The 12323-nt window shown below is 39.6% G+C and overlaps 1 protein-coding gene across 1 annotated transcript; it reads left to right on the forward strand.

Moving 5' to 3' along the window:
- Positions 1 to 243: 243 nt before the first annotated feature.
- LOC307270819 (heterogeneous nuclear ribonucleoprotein Q-like) lies at positions 244 to 4561 on the forward strand (the record flags this gene model as incomplete). The annotated part of the gene is made up of 4 exons (XM_080054706.1): positions 244 to 321; positions 1253 to 1402; positions 2069 to 2187; positions 2963 to 4561. Coding segments are annotated over 4 exons (1065 nt in total), but the record flags the coding sequence as incomplete, so codon positions are not given.
- Between the last annotated feature and the right edge of the window lie 7762 nt (positions 4562 to 12323).

The raw sequence follows: 12323 nt of genomic DNA on the forward strand, positions 1-12323 counted from the left end.
TGTGTGTGTCTGTCTCTCTATCTGTTTGTCTGTGTGTGTGTGTGTGTGTGTGTGTGTGTGCACTTTAAAGCCTCCTACGAGGAACTTTAAAATATTTCTGAAACAGTCTCATTTTTCCTCTGATGATCATGAATTACATGTAACAGCAAACGAGACCATCAGTGCAAAGAAAGAATGCTATTTTTATATAGTTTTTCTTAATGCCTCTATAATGACAAATAAATGTTTCTTTCTGTTCTTAAGGTTAAAGTTTGGGGAAACGTGGTAACGGTGGAATGGGCCGACCCCATTGAAGACCCAGATCCCGAGGTTATGTCCAAGGTAAGAATAGACAGACAGAGCCAATTATTCTCGTCCCATATAAGGAAAATAAATACTCCCTATGTCATTATCGTTGTCTTGAATATGATTGCGACTGTGTCTCAGGTGGTAGAGCGGGTCGGCCAATGATCAAAGGGTTGGAGGTTCGATCCCCACCCTGTGCCACTTGTGTCATAGTTGTTGTGTCCTTGGGCAAGACACTTCACCCACCTTGCCTCGTGTGAATGTCGATAGTTAGCCTGCTGCTATCGGTGTATGAATGTGTGTGTGAATGGTAACGTGGAAAGGAAAACAGGTCCCCCTTGAAAAAGAATCTCCGTCTCAATGGGAAAAAAAATAAAAAATTAATTTAACAGCTGATGGATTTTGAGCTGGAAAATCTGTCCCAAAAAAAAAATCAATTGTGACACTATATTTCTCTCTCTCTCTCTCTCCCTCTCTCTCCCCCTCTCTTTCTCTCTCTCTCCCTCCCCCCTCTCTCTCTCCCCTCCCCTCCCCCTCCTCTCTCTCTCCCTCTCCCCCCTCTCTCTCTCTCTGTCTCTCTCCCCCCTCCCCTCCTCTCTCTCTCTCCCCTCCCCCTCCCTCTCTCTCCCCCTCCCCCTCCTCTCTCTCTGTCTCTCCCTCCTCTCTCTGTTCCCCTGCCCCCCTCTCTCTCTCTGTTTCTCTGTCTCTCTGTCCTCCTCTCTCTCTCTGTCTCTCTCCCCCCTCCCTCTCTCCCTCCCTCTCTCTCTCTCCCTCCCTCTCTCCCTCTCTCTCCCTCCCTCCCTCCCTCCCCTCCTCCCTCTCTCCCTCCCTCTCTCTCCCCCTCTCTCTCTCTCCCCCCTCCCCTCTCTCTCCCTCTCCCCTCCCTCTTTCCCCTCCCTCTCCCTCCCTCCCTCCCTCTCTCCCCCCTCCCTCTCTCTCTCCCTCCCTCCATCCCTCTCTCCCTCAGGTGAAGGTATTGTTTGTGAGGCACCTGTCTGCGGGCGTGACAGAGGAAATGTTGGAGACCTCGTTTGGAGCGTATGGAACTCTGGAGCGAGTGAAGAAACTGAAGGACTACGCGTTCATTCACTTTGAGGAGCGCGACGGAGCCGTCAAGGTAACACAGGGGTTCATATAGGATATTTTTATTTTATTTTTTATAATAGTTTTTCCTTCACACTTAGGCAGTCAAGGTATGGAGGGTTTAATTGGATTAAATTAAACTATTACATTTTTATTTATTTTAAAATATTATTACAATTATTTATTTATTTATTTTTATATATTTTTTTATTTAATTTAGCTTTAAATTCTTAAGTTTATATACTTTTTTTCTTATTTTTTTTTATACCCATTTTATATTATTATTAATATTTTTTTGGAAAGTTTAATTGAATTATTTTAGTTTAGTTTTGGTACACTTTTAACTTAAGAGGGGAAAAGGGGACGGAAGTGTGTCGATTCTTTTATTATTATTATGCTATTTTATAATAATGGACATTTATTTTTAAATAAGATTTGTCAAAGCTTGTTGAAACACCCAATTTCTTTTTATTTTATTTAGTATTTTAGACCAGGTTTGAAAAGGCTTTGAGTAATTGTGTGTGTGTGTGTGTGTGTGTGTGTGTGTGTGTGTGTGTGTGTGTGTGTGTGTGTGTGTGTGTGTGTGTGTGTGTGTGTGTGTGTGTGTGTGTGTGTGTGTGTGTGTGTGTGTGTGTGTGTGTGTGTGTGTGTGTGTGTGTGTGTGTGTGTGTGTGTGTGTGTGTGTGTGTGTGTGTTCCAGGCTTTAGATGAGCTGAACGGGAAGGAGTTGGAGGGCGAATGCATCGAGATCGTTTTCGCCAAACCGCCCGATCAGAAGAGGAAGGAACGCAAAGCCCAAAGACAAGCCTCCAAGGGACAGTACGTAGAATCTCTCTCTCTCTCTCTCTCCCCCCACCTCTGTTTCTTTCTCTCTCTCAAAAGGGACAGTACGTAGGATATCTTATTCAATAAGAATATCAATAATAGCGTATGAACTATTTTGGCATTTAAAAACGATACCAGAGCTCTTTTTACCCTTCAAAATTACCATTATATTTTGGTTGCATAAAAAAGCATTTTCTCATTTGTCAAAAAAGCCATGCTAAAGAACAGCCATGCAAGCAATATTTTTTTATTCCATGATAAACCTTTTTTACAAGCTTTTTTTCTTCTTCTGCCATAACTTTATTTTATTTTTATACAGAAAAATTAAGTAAAAATGTGTTGTCTGGGGGCGCCTTTAGCTCAGTTGGTAGGGCGTCTCCCTCCCCTCCCCTCCCGGGCCGGGCCCAGCAGCAGACCCGGGTTCGATTCCCACCCGCGGTCGTTCTCTGCGTGTCACTCCCCTCTCTGCCCCATTTCACCTCTCTCTCTCTGCACTATCAAATAAAGCATAAAAATGCCCCAAAAAAAATATCTTAAAAAAACAAAAAGTGTTGTCTTCAATAAATATTTAAAAAAACTGAAAAAATGTAATATAAAATCTCTACCATCGGAGTATACTAACCTAATAGCTTTTAGCAGAATTGTGGCTAATTTCTATACATTGTCAACTGTTCCTAATATTCCTTCTCTCCTCTCTCTCTCTCTCTCTCTCCCCCTCTCCCTCTCTCTCTCTCCCTCTCTCTCTCTCTCTCTCTCTCTCTCTCTCCAGGTATGATGACTATTACTACTACCCTCCCCCGTCCCACATGCCCCCCCCCATGCGTGGTGGTCGAGGCCGCGGCGGTAACCGTGGCGGCGGCGGTGGTGGCTATGGTTACCCGCCTAACGACTATTACGGCGGTTACGAGGACAATTACTACGATTACTACGGAGGCGGCGGCGGATACGACTATCACAACAACTACAGAGGCGGATATGAAGACCCGTACTACGGAGGTGGGGGTGCGTACGAGGACTTCCAAGCTCCCCAGCGAGGGAGAGGGGGAAGCAGGGGGTCGAGAGGCGGAAACAGCGGTCAATCGCCATCTTCCAGAGGTCCTCGCGGAGGTGGCGGTCCACCCAGGGCACGAGGGAATTTCTCCCCAAGAGGAGGGGGTCCCGGCGGGCTTGGAAGAGGACGCGGAGGCCCTAATCATGGAGGAGGTGGTGGTGGTCCGAGAGGAGGGTCCATGATGCCCAGGATTCGCGGAGGGGTACGTGGGTCAAGAGGTGGGGTTGGACGTGGTGGAAATGTGGGCGGAAAACGCAAAGCGGACGGGTACAACCAGCCCGATTCGAAGAGGCGTCAACCCAATAATCAGAACTGGGGATCTCAGCCGATTGCCCAACAGCCGCTCCAAGGCGGCGATCACTCCGGTAACTATTCCGGGTACAAATCCGAAAGCCAGGAGTTTTATCAGGATTCTTTTGGGCACCAGTGGAAGTAAAAATTTAAAAAAAAAACCTACCGACCAAAACAAATCAAGATTTCTCCGAGAAACACACACACACACACACACACACACAAACAAGTACACAGTAGGGCTTTGATTTGATTACAACATAAAAAGAAAATTGATAAGTACGTGTTTTTATTGGGTTACTTTTGTCCTTTTTTAGAGACTTGATTTGATTGGCCTGAAAATCACTCGCATAACGGTTTCTTGCGTAATTTTATTTTTAATTTTTTTTGTCCTACTCAACACACACACAAAAAAAATTGGTGACATCTGGCAAGATCTCTTTTTGTACATATTTTAATAAACCGCTTGGACTCTAAACATTTAGTCACACACACACACACACCCTCCCCCGTCCCTTCCCTTCCCACCTGTTTTTGACTAAACTGGCTTTTACTTTTTATTTTTATTTTAAAGATGGTCGTTCGTCTCGAGATTTTTTTTCTCATAACAACAAAGTTTGGAAAAAAAAGAAAGAAAGAAATTTTTTAGCGAATTGTTACCCGAGCTCAGCTGTCTATTTGGCTATTTAGCGTTTATGTATGTTTTTTAGACTATTCTATTCTGGGGGTTTTTCCATGTTTTAAGTATATATAGCTTAACAAGCGACAAAGAAAAAAATGTCTCCTTCCTTCCTTCCTTCCTTCCTAAAAATGTATTTAAAAACAAATGAAAAAAAAAATACAATTTGTATTGTCACAAAGTTATCGCGTAAGTGTCTTGTTTGAAACGAAAAAAAGAAAAGAAAAAGAAAAAAACAACACCAGACCATAGTTGTCTGAATTTTTTTGGCTTTACATTTTGGCTTGTATTCTTTTTGCTGTCTGTCTTGCTTTAAATAAACAATACACGCACACGACGTGTACATAAAAAAAACTTCAAATTGTGTTGCAAATTCATGTTTCGGCAAATTCTCTCCTTCCAAAAGAAAAATTGCCAAAAAGGCCCCCTTCCCTCCCCCGCCCCCTCTCTCTGGTCGTGTCCGGACTGCCATACTAGCGTCCTACATCCTACATACTCACCATCTATATACTGCATACTCTCTACTCAAAGATCGATTATCATACCCAACCGTCACATACTCAAATTGAAGTCAAAATGAGTATGAGTAGGACGTTAGTATGGCAGTCCGGACACGGCCTCTCTCTACCTTGTGGAAGAAAAATGGACCTAGTAAAAAAAAAAAAAAAAAAGGTTTGGCTTATAATCTCAATGTCAGCCATTTTATGCTACAATATTGTGTCACGTTTTGCATGCCTTCAAATTTCCAAAAATCACCTATTTTCTATTCTAGATTCTAGGCATCTGTACGTACATGTTAGTGGAAGTGGCATATATCCATTTTTTATTTAGAGGCCTACTTCACCTAGTGGAAATATGAAGGTGTATTGAACTCTTGAGATCCTACGTAGTATAAATGTGCAAATATGTTAGAAATCGGTTCATCCTGGGGCGCCCTTAGCTCAGTTGGTAGGGCGTCCTCCCCCCCCGGGCCGGGCCCAACAGCAGACCCGGGTTCAATTCCAGCCCGCGGTCGTTCTCTGCATGTCTCTGCCCTATCAATGAAGCATAAAAATGCCCAAAAAATATCTTGGAAAAAAATTATCGGTTCATCCTAGCCTGAGAAAAGGCAGAAAGAGTGTTTTATGGTCTCACTGTCTAACCCTACATTTTGCACAGTTGTGATGTCACAACTGTGCAAAATTTAGAGTAAGACAGTGAGACCATAAAATACTCTTTCTGCCCTTTTCTCAAGCTAGGATGAACCGATTTCTAACATGTTTTGCACATTTATACTACATAGGATCTCAGAGTTCAATACACCTTCATATTTCCACCGGTGAAGTAGGCCTTTAAGTTTTCTCATGTCCAAAAAAAACCCCATCTACTTCACAAATTCTGGTTCCAAATTCACTGACCAAGCATCAAGATTAACCTCTACTAGCCCGATATACAAGGCACTTCTGTAAGGATTACTTGGGGCGGGGGGGGGTGGGGGGGGGGTTTAAAATAAAGCACAATTTGATCGTGTTGTTAATGTGAAAGTAGAGCTTTTCCTTGTCCCGGAACGATCTACATAGCTGTTGAAGGCCTGACTAACCTTGCATGTCTTTATCTCAAGGTTTTTGATGTTGTGTTATTTGTGAGAGATAACTGCCGTGCATGTTTCGTTTGTGTGTGTTTGTGTGTGTTTGTGTTTGTGTTTGTGTGTGTGTGTGTGTGTGCTGTTTTTTCACCCCTCTCTCCTTATGGCAAGCTGTTGTAGCATTTTAAAGGTGGTAGTCGGTGATTCTGGAGAACGCTTGTTGTCAAAATAATAATCTAAATCAGTGAATATCTCCTCATGATCCGCTACCTGTCTGTACTGTGTGTGTGTGTGTGTGTGTGCGCTGAAAATAAAGCCCAGTGTTAATACACAGCCTAGGATCTATAAATGGGCATGTTGCTACTTGCTAGCTACGGTTGGCCCCCTTTGTTTACATACCAGTTTACAGAGCCTAGGCTGTGTATTAACACCTTTTTTTATCGCGCACACACACACACAGTACGGACAGGTAGCGGATTGTGCGAAAATGTTGACAAGTGTGCTCCAGAATCTGTCAGTGCGTTTCCATGCAGACTCATAATCGGGTAAATAAACGAATAAGACCTCAACAGGACTTTTAAACTGCATGTAAACACCTTTATCCGATCACAAATCGGCACAATAACGGACAAGAGAAGTCGGATAAGAACACCTAGATAACTCGTTCATAGTCGGCATTCTCTCTGCATGTATACAGGGATCGGACATCGCATATCGGAGTTCTCGTTCTGCGCTTGCTCGAGAATCCCTGCAGAGGATTTCACAAGGAGTCAGCTTTGCTCCGACCATTTATCCGATTCCTGAAAGGCCATGTATACAGACAAGTGACACGGTCCGTTCGAGTGTCTTGTTCGATATATGTGATAATCCAATCTAGTTGTCCCATGGAAACGCACTGACTGACTACACCTTAGCAGTCTGAATCGTCCTAGGAATGAAAACAATGGGAGTTAGTGGAGCGGCGAAGTGCTTATTTCCATCAGAATCTTTCAGTTGATGATACAAGCGTGAACATTGGCCTGAGCATGAGTCTCCATGGGGCAGTGGACAAGAAAACTGTCCGAGACATTTGATTTGATTTGATTTGATTTGATTTGATTTATTTCAGACATATCAAACATACAAAACAAAATGAAAAGCATGGAAATACAATAAACAAATTTTCACAAAAAAAAAAAAAAAAAAAAAATTATCTGTATTTCTGAGATATGCCTGAAAAGGAGCAGGAAGAAGTATACACTCATTTAATTCTACCCCTTTTCCATAGTAAAAAAAATAAAAATATTTATTAAATTAAAAAAATTAAAATATTTATTATATTCGCTTCTCTTAATCCATATACTCTCTGAACAATTGGCGATACTATATTATATTTGCCATTTACGAACTATACATACATACTACTTAATATACATATACAATAGACATCTGAGACAAACGGACACACACACACTGTCGAGTCATTTGACAAGAAAATTGTCCGAGACATTTGAAATTGTAAACTTGAAAATTTCTCATAGAAATGTATCGATGGGGTTTTTTTCATTATTTTTTTCATTTCATTTCATTGTATCGGACAATTTTCTTGTCCCCATGGAGACGGCTCATGCCAATGTCACGCTTGTATCACAACATGAACGATTGTAGCACTTACCCCGCTCCACTAAGATAACTTATTCAGTAATATTTTCTATATAAAAATTAACTTACAGATATCCACACAGTCATTCTTCCTAGGTTTAGACAGGCTTTCCTAGGTCGTCCCTAGTTGTTTTTATTCTCTCTCTGCAATTTAATCTCTTTTAGCTGTTTTATCTACTACTGATTTTAATGTGTCTGATTTTATTTTCTCTTAGTCTTTTGTTTATTTTGTTTCTGGTTTCTGTAGCACTTTGAGATTACTTTATGAAAAGTGCTTTACAAATAAAATGTATTGTTATTATTATTATTATAGGTGAAATAACGTCACTCACTTCATTCTTGTGACTGGGATTTCACAACTGATTGGATTGGAACAGTCGATATAATATTACATACTTACATATATATAAATACAGCTCTGGAAAAAATGAAGAGACCACTCCAAATGTTCAGTGTCTCTCGTTTTTACTCTTTAGAGGCATATGTTTGAGTAGAATGAACATTTTGGTTTTATAATATAAACTACTGACAACATTTCTACCAAATTGCCCCCAAGAAATATTGTCATTTAGAGCATTTCCATGAAGTAATGTAGAGATGAAGATTGAAGAAAAATCCAAACTGGTCTCTTAATTTTTCCCAGAGGTGTATATTTCTATAATATAACCTATAATAAAACCTCCCAAAAAAGGACAATGGCATATGGATCGGTAAAGTAAGTCAATACGGCTACGCTCTAAGATCAAACATCTATATAGTAAATATATTTTAAACATTTTTTTGACAAGCCAAAACATAATTTTAAACGATATCTAAAAAGATCATTATAGATATTTTTTAAACGCTATTTTGAACGCTTGTTTTCAAAATCACTTTTTGTCAAAATCAGTGAATATCTCCTCATGATCCACTACCTGATCTATCTATCTCTCTGTCTGTCTGTCTATCTATCTGTCTATCTGTCTATCTATCTATCTATCTATCTATCTATCTATCTATCTGTCTGTCTGTCTGTCTGTCTGTCTGTCTGTCTGTCTGTCTGTCTGTCTGTCTGTCTGTCTGTCTGTCTGTCTGTCTGTCTGTCTGTCTGTCTGTCTGTCTGTCTGTCTGTCTGTCTGTCTGTCTGTCTGTCTGTCTGTCTGTCTGTCTGTCTGTCTGTCTGTCTGTCTGTCTGTCTGTCTGTCTGTCTGTCTGTCTGTCTATCAGTGTGTGTGCCCTGAAAAATATCCAGTGTTAATACGCAGCCTAGGCTCTGTTTAGTGGTATGTAAATAAAGGGGGGCCCACTTTAGCTAGTAACATGCCCGTTTACAGAGGCTGTGTATTAACACTGGATTATTTCAGCGCACACAGTACTGACAGGTAGTGGATCATGAGGAGATATTCACTGATTTTGACAAAAAAGTGATTTTGACAACAAGCGTTCTCCAGAATCACTGACTCCACCTTTAAGTCAACAGTCAAATTTAGACATTAAGGGCCAGTTTCACAGACATGGATTAAACCTGCAGTGTGTAGAATTTTGGGTTTTATTTCCTAGCAGATTTTGTAGAAAGTAATTATAATATCCATAAGTACATTTAATTTAGTGCATAAGGGTCTCGTATATGTCCATATTTCTGCATATTTTGGACCAAGGCCTGGTGCCGCCATCTTGAAAGTGTCATAGTTGGAATGTCATCAGGTGCATTGTTTAAAATTTATAATTGTTCTTGTCCTTGAAGGCCACTGTAGCTTCTGTTATTATTCAAACGGGGTGGGGTTACCCAGGGAGCGTTGCATTCTAGAACTTTGTAGAACTTTCTTGATGATGTCATATTACACACTGCACCTTTAAGCCAACTCCTAGACTAAAGGGGAATTTGAATGAAGATTGTCCATTGAAATTACAATTTTAGTGCAGAATTTGGCTTAATCTGAGTCTGTGAAGCCGGCCCTATATGTTACAACAGCTTGCCTTCTTACACGTTTCACCGCCTGTTGTCTTTAATGCATCCGTCATGTGCATGTTACAAACAAACATGGCGTGCTAGTCTGTGAGAATGCTTTTGTCCTTTTTATTTAATGCTACATTCCTTCCTCTGTCTCTCTCTCTCTTCCCTGTGTGTGTGTGTGTGTGAGAGCGTGTGTGTGATTCTGTGTGTGTGTGTGTGTGTGTGTGTGTGTGTGAGAGAGAGAGCGTGTGTGTGATTCTGTGTTTGTGTGTGTGTGTGTGTGTGTGTGAGAGAGAGCGTGTGTGTGATTCTGTGTTTGTGTGTGTGTGTGTGTGTGTGTGTGAGAGCGTGTGTGTGATTCTGTGTGTGTGTGTGTGTGTGTGAGAGAGAGACACACACACACACTAAAAAATGTGTAGAAATGTGTTTAATTGTAACATAATCTTGTTTTTTTCCATTTTTTTTTCTAATTTCTTCCTTCTGTTACCTGGCTAGCAGGACAAAGGAATGAAGACTGGAACTGCTGACGTTTCGCTATGAAGACTGAGCCGGTGTTTGGAGACACACACACACACACACACACTGCAGCGCTGCCTGTGCATTGAAATGGTAAGGACACCCACCACTGAACAACCACCACTGAAGGAAAATGGTAGCTCAAGAAAATGTTGTTCTGTGTATGTGTTTTATCCACTATCAAAGTTTTGAAGAACATCAGGGAAAAACTTGAATTTAAATTTTTTTAGCCCTGTTTTTTTTTTTTTTTTTTTTTTTTATACAATATTTTTTTCAGATTTATTTGAACAATATTCTTCTTAAACTTAAAGGGGCAGTGTGTAATATGACATCATCAAGAAAGTTCTAGAATGCAACGCTCCCTGGGTAACCCCAACCCTTTAGAATAATAACAGAAGCTACAGTGGCCTTCAAGGACAAGAATAATTGCACCTGATGACATTCCAACCAACATGGATGCCTCCATAAGACTTGCCCTCTCAATGTACAAAATGTAATATTAATATTTGGAATTCTTCGCTCAGGAGGATAATTCAGATTATTGGCAGAGGTGATTTTACACCAATGAGGACATATTTATGAATGAGGATATTGATTTAAGTTAATAAATTACTTAAAATGTTACACAGTGCCCCTTTAAAGATATTATGTTTTATATATATATATATATATCTTATTTTTCTCTCACAATTAATTAATTTTTTTTATTAATTTTTTTAGACTTACCGGGGTGGAATACATGATGGGCATCATTCTGGAAAAGTCTTTGCACTTTTTTTGTTTATTTTATTTTAATCCACGATTAAGTGATAATGTACGATTTTCAGAGTTAGTGTTGAGGTGCGTTGAAGGTCCTTAAAGCCACAAAAGAGTCCGTAAGTTTTAAGGACTCGCCTGTGTGTGCTCTGCCTCGTTTTGTACTTGAGGAAACTGACAGACAGACAGAGACACACACACACACACACACACACACACACACACACACACACGAAGGCACCTACAACAGAGCACTTATAAATGTTAAAGTACACACACACACACCCACACACACACACAGACATACCCATACAGACACACACACACACACACACACAGACACATACCCATACAGACACACACACACACACACACACACACAGGCAACTAACAGCAACAGGAGCACTTATAAATGTTAACGTTCTCAGTCACAAATTGATGTCTCCCATTTTTCGCTGCTCCAACTGAAATGAGCCTGATGACGTAGTTTACAGAAAATAATTGTTTTATAATATTTGTGTTTTTCTTTTTTAATTTGTGTGAAATTTTGGAATTGTTAAAGGTGCTCCGAGGAACTTTTAAATATTTCTGAAACAGTCTAATTTTTCCTCTGATGATCATGAATTACATGTAACAGCAAACGAGACCATCAGTGCAAAGAAAGAATGCTATTTTTTTTATATAGTTTTTTCTTAATGCCTTTGTCATGGGTATACGCTCACCCAGGAACAACAGCTGGCGTGGTAAAAACACTACCGCTTTTGTCCAAAGGGGGGCGCTAGAATTAACACACACTGGAAGTTCCTCGTAGCATCTTTTTAAAATGTCTGAAAACCCAACAGTTGATCCGTTTGTCTTCCAATGATGAAGAAAAAATTGTGTGTCTATTGTCTATTTTTTCTGTTTTTATGCGTCTATGTTAGGATGTTTGCAAAGTTATGTCAATGCATAAAAACTATGTTAAAGTTATTGTGCTAAATATGAGCGAACACTAACATATGGAACAGTTGTAGGGCCGCAAGATCGAAAAAAAATCAATTATTTAAAAAAAAAAAAAAAGATCTCTCCAGTCGCCATCATACTCTTCTGTATTGACAAGACATCCAACAAACGCTGCATTTTATTTTATTTTATTTTATTTTATTTTATTTTATTTTATTTTATTTTATTTTATTTTATTTTATTTTATTTTATTTTATTTTATTTTATTTTATTTTATTTTATTTTATTTTATTTTATTTTATTTTATTTTATTTTATTTTATTTTATTTTATTTTATTTTATTTTATTTTATTTTATTTTATTTTATTTTATTTTGGAAGAACATGAATTAATATCCAGGTTTTGACAAAAACGTTTTAGGACATTAAACTACCGTAAAAATTGAATTGATTGATAAAGTTTTCATTGAATTATACACGTTTTTTTTTGTTTTTTTTGGCATTTTTATGCTTTATTGATAGTGTAGAGACAGAGTTGAAATGGGGCAGAGAGGGGAGTGACATGCAGAGAACGACCGCGGGCTGGAATCGAACCCGGGTCCACTGCTGGCCGAGGCCCATGGGGGGGGGGGCGCCCTACCAACTGAGCTAAGGGCGCCCCCCCCCCATTTCTATCAGATTTCTATCATGCCATTTAAGTGGTTGTTAGTTTATTTTCCATTGAGTAAATGGTGTTAACTCATTTTAATTTATCAGTA

This window comes from Ammodytes marinus (genome assembly GCF_949987685.1).
Source record: "Ammodytes marinus genome assembly, contig: scaffold_377, whole genome shotgun sequence".
Lineage (NCBI taxonomy): Eukaryota > Metazoa > Chordata > Actinopteri > Uranoscopiformes > Ammodytidae > Ammodytes > Ammodytes marinus.